The sequence below is a fragment of the Strigops habroptila genome, chromosome 3, assembly GCF_004027225.2.
Source record: "Strigops habroptila isolate Jane chromosome 3, bStrHab1.2.pri, whole genome shotgun sequence".
NCBI lineage: Eukaryota > Metazoa > Chordata > Aves > Psittaciformes > Psittacidae > Strigops > Strigops habroptila.
The window spans coordinates 76,996,323-77,015,024 of record NC_044279.2 but is presented as its reverse complement, the minus strand read 5'-3'; the positions used below and the strand labels follow the sequence as shown (position 1 = coordinate 77,015,024).

Sequence of the window (18,702 nt, the reverse complement as noted above, 5' to 3'; positions counted from 1 at the left end):
CTTATGTACAGAACAGTACAAATATGCTGCAGCTCTCTGCTTACGTCACACATGCAGACCAGTTAGGACAAGCAAGTGACCATGCACAGTCTTTACAGTCTATCTTAAGCATTAACAAATCCATAGAATACACAATGGATCATTAGCATTTCAGAGGCTCTTATTTCGGTCATATGTAGTCGGCTTTTACAGATTAAAAGAGATTCATCTAGAAAAAGTCTAGATTCCTGGAAGTGCAAAGTTTGCGTAGCAGGCACAGGAAGCACTACTGCCATCCATGAAAGGCTGCTATAATATTAACTCTAAGAAAGCAATGCTTTTTCCCAGTTTTGTTTCACAAATGGCCAACTGGCGTCAGAAGAAGGGAGACTGACCCAACAGAACACAAACTGTATAGAACATTTCATTCCAAACAATTACATGTTGCAAAAGCAACTTGTAATTGGAAACAGTTTTACAGTATCATTACTCAAGTTCAGTTAACAGTCATGTATTATCAGTATTTCCTATGGGAAACTCTATATCCAAATGTTATTGGCTTTGGCAAAGACATTGCTATGTTGTATCAGCAGGTGATCGCTTCTGTTTGTTGTACTTCGCTTAAAAATAGTGAAATAAAAATTCTACAAACAGCTTATATCAGAAGGAAAAACTTCCACAAAAAATAAAACTCTTAATACAGCAAAATTTTATCTTCAAAGTATATTTTTTAAATATTTCAACATCATCTCATTCATGAGCACCACAGCTGCAGGTAGGTAATATTCAGAAAATAGCAATCCCTTTAGGTTCAACCACAGAAGAAAGTTCGGTTCTTAAGACATACAATTTTCCACACCCATACAATAAAAAATGAGCCATTCAAAGGCAAGTTGCATTACCAAAGCATAGATTACCACCTAACGGCCTCCATAGCGAAATTTGTGCATTCCCTTTTCTGATATGATCAGGAAAAGTGATTTATCATTTAACACGTTTATATGCCGAGTAACAAGTGGGCAGCCAGAGAAGGAAAGACATTTTGAGAAAAGGACACATTTCCTCACTCAGATGCTCTAATGTTTCAACACTTCCACAATCAAAGCTGCCCATTTAATTGCTCAGTTAAGAAATTTTTCGCTACCTTAAAAGACAAAGTTCCAGTCATTTGTAAGCACTTAATCACTCATCCATCAAAATCTTACACGACATTCAACATGCTGCTTCTAGGCCTCAGATAACAATTCCTCCATGGGTGACCCATATCAAAAGCTCAAACACTAAAAAGGACCACTGCAAAGAAATTGGTATCTGGCCTATACTCACTAGATTTCATGGCATTCGGGGCGTTGGAAGGTGCATTCCCCCAGCCTGTTGTTGATGCTGCTGTATCATCTACTTCACCCCACCCGGGACTTGTTTCATTTGGCTCACCCCAGGCGGACGTACCATTATCTGGAGCAGGTGGAGTGCTTTTGCTCCAGACTGCACAAAGGAGAAAGAGTTTTCATTACAGACCATTTAGACAATGTACTATTTACTGCAGTGCAGCACCACGTCATCCATCTACTGCTTCATTCTTTCTGTTGAGGACTTTAGGTCCTTAGTAACATGGGTGTAACAGAATTGACAACTGTTCACATCACTTAGAGCAGGCACTGACCTCCAGGGATGAAAAGGAAGAGAATGCTATGTTGAGTAATATTCTTCTCCCAGGTTAAACGTGTACCTACATCTAATGCTGTCCTATCTGGTGAACTTCTATGACCAATTAAAAGCACCAGATTAACCCAGGTTTTCATCTACTGAAGAATAAGAACATATTTGAAGTACATATTAAAAGAAAACGGTATTCTTTAAAGCACGTTTAAGTCACAGAAGAGATTACATAACAAAAACATCTTAATATATTCCCAGGCTATGTAGCTTTTCCTTGTCCTCATTTCATAGAAAAAAGACTTTCCTAAGTATTCTTTACCATACAACAGAGCCAAATTGAGCTAAAAAAAATAGACTCACTCAATTTCAATGTTAACTGAGTGTTCCAGAGCAAAAAGTTTAACTAAAAATTTCTCCCTGATTCTCCAATAATAAAATATAAAATAAATGTGATTTGGCTTGGAGAAAAGGAGGCTCAGGGGATACCTTATCACGCTCTACAACTACCTGAAAGGAGGATGGAGTGAGGTGGGTCTTCTGTCTCTTCTCCTAAGTAACAAACAATAGGACAAAGAGGAAATGGCCTCAAGTTGCGCCAGGGAGGTTCAGACTGGAGATTAGGAAAAATTTTACCCCAAAAGAGTTGTCAAACATTGGAACAGGCTGCCCAAGGAAGTGGTTGAGTTACCATCCCTGGAGGTATTTAAAAGACTTGCAGATGTGGTGCTTGGTTTAGACATGGTTTAGTGGTGGACTTGGCAGTCCTGGGTTAACAGTTGGACTCAAGGTCTTTTTTCCAACCTAAATTATTCTATGATTCTATAATTCAACCTGTTCTTCAGAGCTCAGATTGAATATGCACATTTGTCAGCTAACATTTTCATTTACTGGCAGCTAACATTTTCATTTACCGGCAAGCTGACCAGTTTTCAGATCACAGTTACTGAAGCACAACAAGCAGAGGACTGATTGATTCAAATTTTAAAGACATAATCAAATATTCAAATAAAAAATTGGTTTTCTTTATGGAATAAAACTATTGAGAATTGGAGGCTACAACAGTTATCTCTTACACTTAAAGGTTACGTTCATATATAGGAGCTTGCAGAAGAAAGGAACAAGACTACTACCTGATGCTTGTGATTTGCTAGTCATTGGAGTAGGCAGGCTCTGCTCCCGTGGGGCCTGTCCTCCTTGTGAGTTCTTGTCCCACAGGTTCACATTCTTGTAGTTATAACTGCTAGGATCTCCCCACGCTGAAGTGCCATCATCAATATCCATTTTCCGACTGATTGACTGTGGAGAAGGTTCTTCCCAGCCACTAGGCTCCTCCTCTTTGGGGGCAGCTGGCTGTGGTCCGCTGTTCCAGTTTGGGTTTGGAGGTCGCCCATTACTTGGAGTTTGGGGCGGTGGACCCCAGGAACCAGAAGACTCCTGCTGTTGCTGCTGGTGCTGTTGCTGCTGCTTGTTCCAGGAGTTGGGTTGTCGACCCGTCTCATTCCACGTTGAAGTTCTTTTACAATCATCCCATCCACCTTTTGAAGCAGCGGTTGTATTTGCACCATTACCCCAAGTTCCAATCTCATTCTGCCCACCTTCACCCCAACCAGACACTGGCTTGTTTCCTGTACTTTCCCAGTTGCTGTTCTTTGTTTGGTCAACTTCCTCTCCCCAACCGTTCTTTCCAGAAGACCATCCTTGATTAGACTGCCGTCCACCCCACCCCTGATCCTTACTACTGGAATTCTCATTCCAAGAGGAAGATGATTTTTCTTCTGTTCTTCCTCCTCCCCAATTAGAAGAATTGGAGTTCTTATAGTCATTCCATCCTCCAGTATTTTTGGGGTCCTTCCACTCCGTTGGGGTTGAGAGCTCACCCCATCCAGACTTGATTTGATTGCTTTGGCTGGGTACATCGCCCCAGCCCCCTGAGTTCTTTGTCTGTGTGGCAGAGCTCTCCCACCCCTCAGTTCCTTTATCAGACTTCCCCTCGGGCCGCGGCATCTCTTCAATATCCCACACGGTATCTTGCTTAATTTGGGTTTGGCCCCAGCCAGTGTTTGAAAGCACTCGGGGGTCCAAATCAGTCCTGCTCAGTAAAGTCTGCAAGACTGCCTGGCAATCAGGATGTGTAGGCCTGTATGATCGGCGTCCAGAATTGTGACTGTCACTACTTCCTGCTTTGTGGTTGCTTCCAGTGCTTTGACCTCCAACCTCACTTCCTGCAGAGCTGGAAGATCTTCCCCAACAGGGAGCCTGGGAATTGCCTTGGTTTTCAGGAAGAGGGTGGCCTTTTTGATTGTCCCATGCTCCAGTGCTAGAATTTGGTTGGTTTGGACCACTCCATTCTCCAATCTTCAGTTCATCAGACCCAGACAGCTGTTTCCATTCTCCCTGAGAGACCCCAGATGTTAATTTGTTCCCTTCACCCCATTTGCTTTCATTTGCATGCTGAGGGCCAAAGTTCCAAGACCCACCACCCGTAGACCGGTTATTGTTATCCCAAGAATCACTTCTTGACCCATTAGGCTTTTGAACAGAAGCTCCTTTCCAGGAGTCCTCTCTATCCTTTCCATTGTTCCCATGGTTTCCAGAATTGCTCTGTCCAGAAGCTGTGTCAGTTCCAGAAGACCCCCTAGCTGTACCCCAAGATCCAACACTCCCAGTCTTTCTTTCTCCAGTGCTTTGTGAAGGGGTGTCAGTGCTCCTGGAAGGGTTCCCCAAGCCCATTTCAAAGGGCATTCCCTTATTCTCCATAGGGTTTGGTGAACTTAAGTTCAAGGAGTTAGTGTTTCCATTTTTTGGTCCATCAGTGTTATGAATTTGAGCCTGTTCTCTGCCAGAGACAAAGTTAACACCCGCATTTTCCATCTTTGACTGCTGTTCCCTAGAGGTCTGACCTATTGTGCTAATCTGTGCATTGGAGCTACCACTATCAGATTCCAAAGTCCCTTTCCTAGAATTGCCCTCTTGAACCAGTGCCGGCCAAGCAGACGGGTTGCTATTTGGGTTAAAGTTGCTGAAGCCAGTACTGGGACTGATTCTATCTTGTCCACTCAAGTTCCTCCAATTACCTAGTCCATTGTTACTCTCGGCAGCAGGGTTGGAAGATTGAACAGATTTAGCCTTGGGATCAGATTTCCAGGCCCCAAGATTACATTCGTTTCCAGCGCTTCCAGACTGGCACTGGCTTCCTTTTCCTTTGTTACTAGTGGTGCTTCCTGGCAGAGCATTCTTCTCCAAGCCAGGGTTCGAGGCACTGTTGTTATCGGTGGTGTTTTCGGAAGAAGACTCAGCATCTTTGCTGGCAATACAAGGCCACTCTTCCATGTCAGACCCGTCTACAATCACCTTGTCCCAGATGTGAGTTGGGTTGGCGTTGGTGCCGCTGTTGGAGGAGGCTCCAGGACCCCAAGTGGAATTTGCATAATTTGAAGCAGCAGCACCTCCAATTGCTGAATCTAAAAAAAAAAGCCAAGAACATATCCAAAGAGGTCATTAAAAATCAGTATTATTTTCAAGCACTGAACATCACTAACTACTGTTTTCATTAATAAGAACACCTCCCTCAAATGTGTAATAAAGTTGCTTTGGAAGAACATTAGGCTGGAAAACACCACTGAAAATACTGACGAAAAACTTCAACAAAATCCCCATAAGTATATTGTGGGCATCTGAATGCACCTTTGACTCACTACTTCTAACAGTCCAGCTCTAAGTTCAACATAATAATTATAACCCAGTTAATTACAATTACTGCTTCTGGTTGTAGACTTTCTAAATACACATTTAAAATCATACTATATATAGAACAAGAATGTGTATGTGCACACATTTACATGTATGTGAGTGTACACACAGTCAACTGCTACTCAACTAACCCAAAGCAGCTACAATTTATTACAGATCAAAAGGTAAAAGATTGCAGACAAAAAGCAGCTAATAAATATACAAAGCTGAAGTCCATCCTTCAGCTTCAAATATCTTTTTCAAGTTGATTCTGCTACAAAGAATTTCTTTCAACCCTTTGGAAAACAAATAAATTTGTTTCCAAAAGTTACTGTAAACTGGAAGAGTCCAAAGCTACATGAATTACAATTCCTATGTAGAAATGTGTAAGCTGCATTCAGTATGTAATTACACCACGTTTGTGTCACTGCTATATTTAACCTAGAAACCACAGTTTGTGGTTTTGCGAGCAGCTAAGCTGATCTCTGCCTCTGGATGGAGGCTAGTAAGAGATCTCACTTATTCTTCTCTCTCACCAGCTCTACCTACTTCAAGTTCCCCAAGTTTCATATCCCATTTGTGACAGTACTTGACACAAAACTGTTCACTTTTTGATGGGTTAGCTTTCTGATGGCTCAGCACATTGTACAGGGTAACCTGCAAATTCAATGAGCTCTGGACTCACCATAAGGAAATCAGCAGGATGAGCGACAATGAATAAGGCCCCTTTCTTTCATCTGTGGTGAACTATTCTGTCCTACGCAGTATGACTTCACATGGACAAGATATTTGCATATAGTTTTAAAACAGACATAAATTAACACAGTGCCACAATGGATGGAAGCCTATGTCAGTGCTGGCAGCATGATATCTGTACATATGCAGACATGCCAGCATCATTCGCTTAGAATGTCAGCCAAGATTCCCTTGCTATCCACATAATTACCTTTGATCCTCTAAATAATTTAAGTCCATTAGTACTTCAGTGTTGTTCTCTATATAGGGTTCCACACCAAGAGACCCTAAACTGCCCTCACCACAAATTCCCAGTGATGAAGACTAAACACTCGCTATTCTACAAACCCATGTACTGAGCCCCAACATACTAGTCTTACCCAACCAATTTAATTTATTCAGCAGAGCATAAAGGTCATAGTAACATCTGCATCAGTATTCACACCTGAATATATATTGTTACTACCAATACTAGCTGATATGACAACATCCAGGAAAATAAGGTATAATCATAGAATCATATAATGGGTTTGGGTTGGAAGGGACCTTAAAGATCATCCACTTCCAACTCTCCTGCCATAGGCAGGGACACCTTCCACTAGACCATGTTGCTCAAAGCCTCATCCAATAATGACCTTAAAACCCATGTATTTCCCACCCCCACCCAAGTTCCTATGTTACATATTCAAAACTCAAGACCACAACTTCTGGTTGCTAATACTGTTAATAGAAGATGAACTGATCAGCTTCCAGCACCTGTCTCAGGCTTTCAGTTCCTTAGCTTAACCAGTGAACATCCAGTGAATGCCTTCCAGATCCATCCTTATGAAGGACCACCAATAAAGATATAGACTTCACAGCAAGGTTAGAACTCTCTTGTAAGCTTTAAATGCTGATGAACAAGTCGGCCTTAATCCATTAAACCGTAGCCACCAACATCCGGAAGACAAAGCAGTTCCCATGCGCATTCTGTTCTTTCTGTTGCCTTTACCCCATGTGCAAACTTCACAATAGCAAGGAAGTGTGACTTTGGACTGATGTTTCTATCTGGCTATCTTTTTAGTACGCTAATGCTTCCCTGCACCCCAATTTAAAAACTTTCTGAGTAGACCAATCACAGGAATAGCTTAAGGAGGACAGCCAAAGACAAATTCTATTGCTGTCTTTTGAACTTCGCAATGATTCAGCAAATGACTGATGCACGGGCAGCTATGCACTTAGCAAGATCTTCACACAGGTGATTTTAACAAAGCTTTTCACATTTCATTTCTGTGAAGACATTCTAAAAGTATTAAGATCGGGATGTTTGCTAACATAGCGTACTAGATCACAATTTAACAGATTGTTTTATAAAGCCAGCCTCCCCTGCTATATTTGACAGTGGCAACAAAATTTTGGTGATTTATGGTTTTGTCTAAAGATAACGGGTAAGGGCTCTAGGTTCTTAAACAAACTCCTCAATAACAAACATGTTGAAGGTAAACAAGTTTCTGATCTGACTAAAATGAAAAAAACATATTAGCAAATTATTACTTTTAAGGATGAAAGTATGGAACTGAAGTAAGTGAAAGTACTGAAATGGAGTCCTGAAATGAAGATGCAGTTTTGCTGTGAGAGATGGTGGTGATTCTTAGAGGGTATTGTAACTAGTGAAAGACTTTCACCAATAAAATTTAAGCTTTGTTTTCCAAAACTGTCTTGCATATCCCGAATATAATTGTTATTGGATAAATTATATATACCGCCCTCCATCCCAACCCCTGCTACTGCGATGAGACAATAGTAAATTTAGTGTCATCCTTCAGAGAACTAGAGCTTTGCCATCTTACAGAAGCATTCCAATTCTGGCAGAAAAAGATCCATGCAGAGAAGAATTATGTATTAACTTTTTGTATTAAAGCCTCACCAACACCATCTATAGCTATCTGACAAATATAACATCATGAAGCAGTAGATAAGCTGCATTATTTTCTCCTTTGGGAACCTGTTTTTGTTTTCATGGGGGATGAATTAATCACAGTATCAGTACGTAAGTGCCTGACAGAACTGGGCCCAATGTGAAGTCCAATTTGTCAACAGCCAAGACCTCAGATGGGACTAACAATGTGCAGAACGGATAGCCAACACTGTACCTCCATAAGCACTTTGATGGAATGTCCTAAGTGACAGCCCTGGACTTTCTCTTGTCCAGCTGCCCATTCCCACTCCCCTGCCACACATACTCCAACATGCTAGCACATACATTTTCACTGATACTCGGTGAGCTGAACTGGTAATCACCCAGGCTGACATTAGCTTTAAAAAACAACCTGACTTAATTTTAATCCAAGTCAGCTCCACAGCCCAATTATCTGTTACAGCGCACAAAGCTGGATGGGGTGAGGCAGTTCTGAAGGACCCATATATTTCAACACTCCTGACTTACACCAGGGTAAAGCAACTAACCATTGGCATAAAAAGTTGCCCTATCAATAAAATACAAACAGATAACGGTTTAGTTGTTAATGTACCATTAAACTAAGTGCAAAAATATGAGAATACATAAAAATAAAATTTGGTCTCAGAAAAACAAGTATTAGGTGCCAAACTAATTACACAAAATTTTAAGGAGCCTCTAAAATACTTCAAAATGGTCCTCGTATAGTACATCCAGCAAATAAACGCTGTTCATGAGAAATTTTATAAACTTTTAGAATGCCTCACTACCATCAAGTCTCCTTTGTCAGTCTACTGCAATCACTGTAAGGTATACAAATGCTGACATAATGCTAGCATTTTATATACAGTCACAAGACTTTGGGGTGTGGGTTCCCTCCCCCCTTCATCTTTCAGGTGTTTTATCAAAACCAGCCATCTCTTAGAGATCTGGTTTTTGAACTGATTAGCTAAAACTTCATCACTGCAGTTTGAAATCCCCTCCCCCTTAAACAGGGAACATCAAAGATAACAAATAATCTGTCAAACAGGGATTTGTTGCAAAGGAATTCAAGAATTGAAACCACAAAACAAGCAGAATTATTAAATTTCCTAGAATCCTTCTAATAAAGACAGCCATCCCATCTAGCTTACTTGATTCTGAAGTTCCAAGTCACCTCTGTTTTTCCTTGTGAACCACAGAAAACTGTAGAAAGTTTATGCTCTCCAGGACTGTGGTAAAAAAACCATCCCATTAACCTGGATGGTTTTCAAAAGCAACTCAGACATAGTGGTATCATTATTTTCTTCTTTTGACTTTCAAGCATTTATTCTTTCTTTTTTAAACACCCTCATTGGCAGAACCGAAGCTGTCCTTGACTTCTCAGATCATCTAAGTTTTTCTTTAGAAGGCAGATGTCGAGTGGAATTTTGTTTGTTCTACTATTATAACTTAAGAAGAAAATATTACAGTTACTGCAATTCCCCAAGGGTCTAAAAAATTCAGGAGCAGTCAAACACGCTCATTAAAAAAAATCTTAAAATCAATTTATCTTCTAGAATTCAAAGTGAACAGAAGAGTAAAAATAGGACAGCCACCACTTTTGTAAAAAGGCTTATCTAAGGAGAAAACCAAGACTGCTACTGAAAAAAAGTCAAGAGCAAGAGCACCAGCTTCCTATTTCATCCAGGTGAGAAGCGATAGACACCTGCCATTTGCAGACCTGGTATCTACAAGTTAGTTTTACCAGATCATATAAAAAAATGACAAGGTAGGAAATTCATGTCATCAAAGAAACCTGAACAGCTATTAAGAACTACTCGATGGCCATAAAATGCTACTCACCCATGATCTGGGTTTACCTTGTTGTGGTCTTCAGAGCTTTACAGCATCCAATTCAAACCACCCAAAGCATTTTTAAAAAATCAACCCTCTTTCTTGTTTCATCTATTAGTAAAAACTGCATCCATTGCTTCTAATAGCAAAAGAAAAGTCTATAGGCTAAAAGAGAAGCTCTCCAGAAGCCATCTGAGGAGTTTTGTTATATGATACACTTATGCACAATTTTAGTGATCATTCTTCTGCCGTGCACACACACACATGTTCATTTAATACTACTATCATAACTTGCCTGTTGCAGTCCCACTGTCGCTCTGCAGCAGTGCTCCTGTCACTGGTTGTGCGTTGTTTGGGTTTGCTCCTGGTGCTGTTGGGGGAGGAGGCCCTGCTCCACCCCCAAGGAGCATACAGGATGGCGGAGGGGGCTGCCCACGTTTCAGTAACACTTTGTGGTCCTGCTGGCAACGGAATCGCGGCGGCACCTCCCGAGGCATGTAGCGGGCGGCGCTTGGCGGTTGTCCGTTCGGCACTGCCACCCTTTTGGCATTGTTGCCACCATTGACTGGTGGCGATGGAGAGTTGCCAATTGGGCTGGCAGCCACTGGTTGGCTTAAGCTTGGTTTCGTCACTTCGGGCACTGAAAAACAGGAAGAATGAAAATCAGAAACTTTTCCACTTTAACCTGTGCTAGCTGCAAGAACTCACTGTGACTCTTTCCTTTTATAATTTCATTGTTCTCTCAAATGCTGTTCAAGTTCAACTTCATCAAAGAGCAGGGAATAAGCAGTTAGCAGCAAACCTCTTGCTTCTATGTGCAAGTCTGTACCCCAGTATGAAACTCTACCCTCAGCAAGTACTTTGCTCTAAGCCCCAAATTTCTTGGAAATGTACAGCTGGCAAAGATTATCACCCTGGGCAATGAGCCATTTAAAAACATGAGCAGTCAAATAGAACTGGGCCCATCTTCCCACCTCTGCTTTGCTCCCCTGTTCCCTGATCTTCAAGTGGTTTTTGGATTGTTTATGCATCACCCTTATAGGAGATCTGAAATCAGATGCCAAGTTTTCACCTGCTTACTAGGCTACATGGCCACTACCAAAACAAACAGAAGGGGGAAAAACACCACCCTCCTCTTGGATTCAGAGTTAACAAATCTGACTTCTCTGTACTGCTCTTAAGTAAGGCAGTAGTAGTTGACTCCCACCCAGAAGGCACTCCTACACACAGCATTTGTACTGAGCTTGCCTAAAGTTTCCCAGCTGGTCACCAGGTGCCCCTATAAGCAAAGGCAAGCTGTTTCTAAGGGCTATTATGCATTAGAGAAGAGGAAAACCACAAACGAACCCTTGAGGAACTAACACCATCACAGAATTTGCTTTCGCTAATATAGGCTTCATTGCCTAAATCCCCAAAAAAGGTATTGTTAGCTGAAAAATCGAGTTACTAGCTTAGTTCTCTTCTGTCAATAATGGCAATTTCCCCATACATTTTTTAGAAAACTGACATACAAATCAAGATTAAATATATTTTTAGATCAGCTAAATAAACTTAGCTTTTGAGATGCTCTAATATCAGTCCTGCCTTATCTGTTGGGACTTTTTGGTGCCTTCTCCTAAATTTCCAAAATCAAGTCATTTTAATTCGTTTTGGTACCTCACTATGAGCAGCATTTTCCCTGTCTTCCATTCAATTTATACAGGTGGGTTTCGTGTTTGCCTTCTTGTCTAAAACCTTTGCAAACCTGGAAACCAAGTATTTCAGCTAACCTATTTTATCCACAATCCTCATTCCCCTTTCAAGTATTTTGATGCTGGTAGCATGGATAGTTTTAGGTTCTCCATTTTAATCATCTCCATTTTTATTTCTTCTGAACACACATCTTCAGTATTTCATCTTGATTCATAATTGCCCTTCCTTTTCCAACAATTTTAATCAAGATTTGAAACTTCAGCTCAAGTTGATAAAAAATACTTTTTAGGATCAAAGATTCTTACCTTTGGTTTTTTGATCTGTGACCTGCAAATTAAGAGCAAGAATGTAAATAGAGTTTTAAGAACTTCAACACACAACATTGAACAGACTGCACTAAATCATTACCTTGATTTATTAGCATAAGAACAGTATTTGTTGTTGCATGAAAATAATCAGCCAATGAACTACAGTATTCCTAGTCATAGATAAGAAGTTTTCAAAAATACTACAGCTCCTGGAATAACCTTATCTGAGGCAAAACTGGCACAGGCTGCCCAGAGAAGCTGTGGCTGCCCCATCCCTGGCAGTGTTCAAGGCCAGGTTGAACAGGGCTTGGAGCAACCTGGTCTAATGGCAGGTGTCCCTACCCATGGCAGGGGAGGTTGGAACTAGATGACCTTTAAGGTCCCTTCCAACCCAAACCACTCTGTGATTCTATAATTCTATGAAAAGTCCCTTGCAGAAATAATAATTACTTCACTCATGATGATTTCTAGTATACACTCCTCTCCTCATCCCAACCATGGACTTCCAAAGCACAAATAAACATGCGCTACAGTTCTTTCAGATTTTGGAGGTGCAGTGTAACAGAAACTTCCTTTTGTGAAAGTATCCTTACAGCGGACTGCTGGGGCTAGCAATGGAATTCCCACAGAAGTAACCTCAGATGAGAACAGCAGTCTGTGTCTCTGCCATCTTCCCATTTCACCTTTCCCATGACGTCTCTTCCAAGGAGATGAAACCTAAACCTTACTGGATTCATTGCCACAATTGCAAAAATACCTGCAATAGCTATAAATCACCAGACTTTACAATCTCTTAAATGCAATAAGCTGGTTATTGAAGTGAGCCATCACGCTGGCCAACGTACTCAGTATGTGGTTTTGCTGTACTTCTTTCAGCATAGCAGATTTCAAGCTACAGTAGAGACAAACATACCACTGGTATATTCTCTGTAATCAAGTGTATTGTAGCATGTTTTGAACCTGTCGATCATGAGTTCCACCACACAATCATGGAAAAACCCTAAAGATCACAATGTGTCAGGTTCTATGACATCTATTCTTAAAAGAAATTGCTGAACGAGTCCATAATTCTGGAAAGCACACAGTGACAGTAAAGGATAATGAAAGCACAAGTAAAAAGCAGTTTATTGTTTAAACCAACCAAGCCAGAACTCCTTTGTATGGTAAAGAATGAAAGGACAAACTGCACTGAATTGCTCTGGCACCATTTACTTTGCAAAGATGAACACTGCAATAGGCGGTGGCACATGCACTATGATACAAAATCTTATGCATCATAGCTTCATAGAATTGCATCATCCAAAAGTCTCCAAGACATTCAAAATGCACCTGTACCAAAATGGCATCTGTAAAAAGCCAGACATTAATTTTCAACTTCATTTATGAAAAATTCTGTATGTGTCAAATTAAGTCTTCTCCTGTAACAAAAATTCTGTTAAGCACTTAAGTGGCTCTGATGCTCCACTACTAAAAACAAAGAGGGGAAAAATTATTCATGAACCCAATTTGGTAATACTGATAGGTTTACTATGGTCGACAGCAAACATATTCAGTAAATAAGTAACTTGCCTAATTAGAAGAACCCCATTTTGCCAAATCTTTAAAGAATTCTACATGATAACCACAGTTTGCTTCAGGGAAAAAACCCCAAACATATTACTTCTCCCTATACTGCATCTCTCTCCTAGTCAAAATGACATGGTTTTGTGGTTTGTGTTTTTTTGGTTTGGGTTTTTTTTTTTTTTTTTCTAGAATACAAAAGCTGAGAAAATTTGACACCATTTCAGATTTACAGCTGTCATCTCTCTGCGGGCAACCTATAAGCACGGGCAGGGTAGGAGCATCTATAGTGAACGGGAAGGTGGAATCAAACTCAGCCTTCTGACAAGCTACCAAACAACCCCTGGGACACCAACCACAGGAATTCAGTCTGTGAATTTGCTTGCATAACCTCTGTTGAAGTGATTTTTTATTTTATAAGTTTCAGAAGATTCAGACAGAAACAATTGTTTCATGTTATACAAACTCTAGTCTGAAAAAAGATACCCCCCAAATCATTACTGCTTATTTGGCGAAAGCCACCACTAAGAACAAACACACACATTGACGTTCTGTCCATTCAGTTGCCTGCTTTGCTATTCCTAGATATCTTCAAGTATTACTGTTAAGTTTGGTCTCTAGGAGATTAACATACTTAATGTTTACCCTTCCCAAGATCTTGGCAAAATATCATAACATGCAATCATTCTGAATAACGTAGGTGAGGGACCACACAGGAAAGCTGGCAAATCTCCTTTGTACTCAAAGCACTGATTCCTTAGTAAACACAGCAGTGTTATTAAGATGATCTGTATAACCTTTTTAAGCTTCTCTTGTACCACTGAATATCAGCGTATAATCCTCAAGTCACTAGTCTTCTAGTGACCAGGCTCTCCTCCTCCTGTTTCCTACATATATTTTTTGTACTTGAACATTAAACAGCAGCAACACTGAGTCAAAAAGAGACTGAAGAAACCTTATTCTGCAGCTATTGATCCTTTGCGGTATAACTGGGGATGTATCAACACAATGGCTGCATAAAGACAACAGAAATGCACTACTTTATTTGCACCTAATTTAAACTGATGGACTGAAATTGGTGAAAAAGCCAGATTTAAGACAACCCTGGATAGGACAAAATTTAACTGAAGTCGGTGCTGGCTGTCCTCAGCAGAAACCTAGAGAATCTAACAGAGAGTGATGTCTGACCTCTTGTAGGATCTGTTGTTACTGAAACAACTGAAACAAAGAGACTACTGAAAGAAAGTAAAGCCTTCTGCTGTCAATTTCACATCATCAGTGAGATTGGAAGGGACACCCTTCTAGAGATCTAAGTCCACAATTCTCAGACTGGTTCCCCAACTGCCCCCTGGAGTTCAGCCAACTCAAAGTTATCCAAACCAGACTGCACAGGGCCACATCCAACTCATTTTTGACCATTTCCAAAGATAGAGGTACCACAACCTCACTGGAAAACCTATTCCAGGGGTTGCCTAGTCACACACGCACAAAAGTAGTCTTTTAATGACTAAGCGGAATTTCCTGTATTTCGATTTGTGCACAATGCCCTGTACCTTGTTACTGGGCACCACTAAGAAGAGCATGCCTCCACCTTCTTTACTCCCTGCCACAACGTATCTATATACACTGGTAAGATCCCCCCGAGCCTTCTCTTCTCCAGGCTGAACAGTCCCAGCATCTCTCTCGCCTCTCCCCTATTTATCAGATACTCCAGTCCCTTAATAATCTTAGCAGCCTTTCCTGGACCTGCTCCCGGACAGTTACATGTCTTGTACCGGGAAGCCCAAAACTAGACAGAAAGGATTTTACCAGTCAAAAGCATGGATAAAGCAGCAGGACTCAAGTTTTCCTGTCAAGTTAGTTCTTAAAACAATCTGCTGGAGTTTCAGTGAAATCGAGAGCTTCTAATACACCAAGTGTTCAAACCCAATTTAAAATCTAATATTTTATATATATAAAAAAAAATCTTTTACTTCACTTGACACAATAAGGAGAAGAAAAGTCTTAAGTTAAACATTTAAGTTCCAGAAAAATTGGGGGGGGGGGGGGGATGGGGGATAGTCTTTAATGAAGCATCACTCTAAACAATCAAGTTTTAAATCTCAAATACAAACAACTTAACATCTTACCACCCCAACACTATTTATGTTCCAGCTGGATAAAAGTATCCAAATATCAAAACCTACCTTCTGAGCAGATTCCTTCTTTTTCTTATCCTCTTTCTTCCTTTTCTTGTCTTCCATTAACTGTTCTTCCCTTTCTTGCTCCTTCTCTCTGCCAAAACATGAAAAACAACAGTATAAGCACAACCAAATTGTATAAGAGCCACATGTACTATATCCTTTTTCCCCCTAAGAAAGGAAGTCAAGAGTCTAGATTCCTCTTATCATCATACTTCATTTGCATTTGAGGATTTTGGTCTAACTGAGATAAGCAAAGCACCTTCTAGCTCAGCGTGGCCACAATCACACCACTTGCTGCATAAAAGAAAATTCCTTTATTTGGATCAGGCCTCTTATGGCAGTACCCTATATAAATTAACTACGCGCCTGATATTAGAAAATATAGTCAAGACATTTTGGCCAAAGAACCCTTTTAATTGGGTTGTGCTATTATTTAATGAACAGTCTCATGAATCTTTTCATATGATAAAAAAAGGGAAGTTGTAATTTAATATAAGATGGTCTGGTCTGATACGACATTTATCTTCACAAGAGGAAGACATTATTCTATTGCCTGTAGCTATGTCGCTTGTAAGAGACTAGAAATGTCATATCACATCAAAACCATCATTTATTATACAAATCACTAATTTAATTTCTAGCCTATTGTACCCACCCACAGAATTCTTGTGATGAAACTTATAATATAAATTACTTTCCAGGGAATCTATTTTTTCCACAAGAACACTCTTTCAAAAAAGGAATTAAAAAATATGTGCAGCTGCTATTGTTGTCAAGCTATCATCTTGTTGCTATGTTTCGTGTCAAATATGAAAGTACCAGAAAATGGTTAATTTACTGCACATATGCTATTGGCTGAACTGTTTCTATGGTGAATCACATCTTTGTTAACCAATTCGCTTCTCCTCCTTAAAATTAAATTTAAATCCAAGTTTTCAGCTCACTTGGAATAATTTCTTTTTATAACGGAAGAGTAAGACTAAGGCAGTTAATGTAAAAAGATGATCTGATGGATAAGGGGTAGAGACCAGAGATGTGCACTTTACAAACAACTAACATGCATAACTCATCTTTCAGAATAAGTTATTATAAAAGACAACAGATTTATAAACAAAGCTGAGGTTTATAGTTGTACTGAACTATTTCTTATATTTATGCACAAATCAAAGCTCTTTTTTGACCACAGTTTAAGCAGCTTAGAGTTGAATTGGCTTTGCTGTCACATCATTTGGACTTTTCCTTCCACTGCCTTTATTCGGTATAGGTTATATTTTTGTTTGCATTTTCACAAGATACTGCCAAGACAGCATACAAAGAGACATTTACCTAGCTAACCAAATCTACCAAAACATTTTGAGATGTCATGTGTTAACAGCTTCCTGACTGAGTACTTCAAAGAACTCTCAAAGAAAAAAGGCTCTAGGGACAGTAATAAAATGCCTTCCTGGTTTCCTGGAGTCAGAAAGGCAGACTCTCCTTCTTCATGGATGGAGAAAATGGATAAAGGCAAGATGAGTTCTTAGTAACAACATCCTAGGATTATTACCAAATGCAATTCACACATAGTAACCAGTTTAGTCTGGATTTAACAAAAGTTTGAGGCAAGCATTCCACATCATACAGAACAGTTTTATGCAGAGTCTGGTATTGCTTAAGCCAGGTCAGGTCCTGCTCTTTTCTGTTCTCTATAAAAATGTCAAAGTACACTTTCCAGCCCAAAACTCTGGCAAGGAAAAGCCCCACAGGTTTTTCAGTTTTACTAACAGCAAAGACATGAAGCACTGGGAGGTTGGTATACTTCGCATTGTCATGGCATTGAGACAAAATTTTCCGTTTTCTTTGAGCCACAGACTGTAAGCAATATGAAAAAGCTCTCCAGTGACACCCTCATTTTTCAAAATTACTATAACCTCAAATTATGTTTACTACTTTTGTACTGTCAAGCTGTGTGTGTCTCTTGGGCTGTAGTGCCAGTTACAAGAATACCATTTCTAAAAAACTTTCCTGCAGCAGGCGAAAGTTTAAGGGCTGTTTTAAAAGGGCTGCTGAAAAAGGGTAGGATCAAAATACAAACTGACTTCCAGTAACTGTCTGGCACACAGCCTTATACTTAAAAGCACCTTCCTTAGTTTTGTGACCAGAAGAGCAGGGAATGGAAAAGAATGAAAAAAAATGTCATATTCACAATCACAGTTGAGGCTATGGCTTACAAAGACGTGTAGCACTAATAATCAAAGAAGTTAAGAAGATCTATAGCCTGAAAGTAAACACCTAGTTATCGGCATTTGTCTTTGTCATACATCTTTTAATAGAGATGTATTTCATTGGGCACATCATCAACGACTACAATATAACAATAATCAATATTCAACAATAATCTTAGTAACTTAGGTGTAAGCACACACCAAAGTTCTACTGAGATGGAAGGGATCTTTCTGAACACTTGGCTGCATCACATGTAAAAGACCACAAAGTTCCTGACAAAGTGTAACTGAAACCTCATGAACGCGTAGGAAATATGAAGTTACACTCTCCAAATGACAGAGCAAGAACTGATGTCACAGACACACTAACCATGTAACACTATGTTGAAAGTTCACTGAACTGGGGCAGGGGAGGAAATAGTTTATTGCCATTTTGAGTATCACACTTGCTATCTTCCCACTTTCACTATTTGATGCATTTCACTAACATTTGAAGTTTTTATGATCAATAGTCTCCCTTTTGCAGTTGTACACAAAAAGCTTGTTAAACACAAACTTAACTTGCAGTGTTAAGTCTTCTGATAAATATAACATAAGCAAAACTTTCAAGAACATCATCAATTCATTCAGAAGACAATGCTGCATATTAACCTTCTCTCATTAGCTAAAAGATAATTCCTCCTGGGCCGGTCAAGGAAAGTGGAGGGTGTGGGGGTGTGTCCATCATATACATTCCAGCAGCCAGGTGCTTAAATTGACAAGATCAACACAGGGAGAAAAATCCATCAACTCCAAACAGAGTGAATTTAGAGTAATACAATGGGGTGTGGTTCCGGTATTTGTTACCAGCACATAGTAATGGGAACACGGACACACCACAACCCTGAAGAGGAAGTTTGCTA

At 40.0% G+C, this 18,702-nt stretch overlaps 1 protein-coding gene across 27 annotated transcripts in view; it reads right to left on the bottom strand.

The window, feature by feature from the left end:
* The window catches only part of TNRC6B (trinucleotide repeat containing adaptor 6B), a 146,859-nt gene that overhangs the window by 41,159 nt on the left and 86,998 nt on the right, over positions 1–18,702 (bottom strand). For 24 of the 27 annotated variants that reach the window (XM_030478339.1, XM_030478314.1, XM_030478321.1 and 21 more), the window contains 5 exons: positions 15,600–15,687; positions 11,851–11,872; positions 10,149–10,493; positions 2,769–5,099; positions 1,306–1,464 (listed from right to left, as the gene is read on the bottom strand). In XM_030478339.1, coding sequence (XP_030334199.1) covers positions 1,306–1,464; positions 2,769–5,099; positions 10,149–10,493; positions 11,851–11,872; positions 15,600–15,687 — 2,945 coding nt within the window. The remainder of the gene's footprint in view (positions 1–1,305; positions 1,465–2,768; positions 5,100–10,148; positions 10,494–11,850; positions 11,873–15,599; positions 15,688–18,702) is intronic. The other 3 variants (XM_030478330.1, XM_030478338.1, XM_032919791.1) reach the window with 1 other exon arrangement.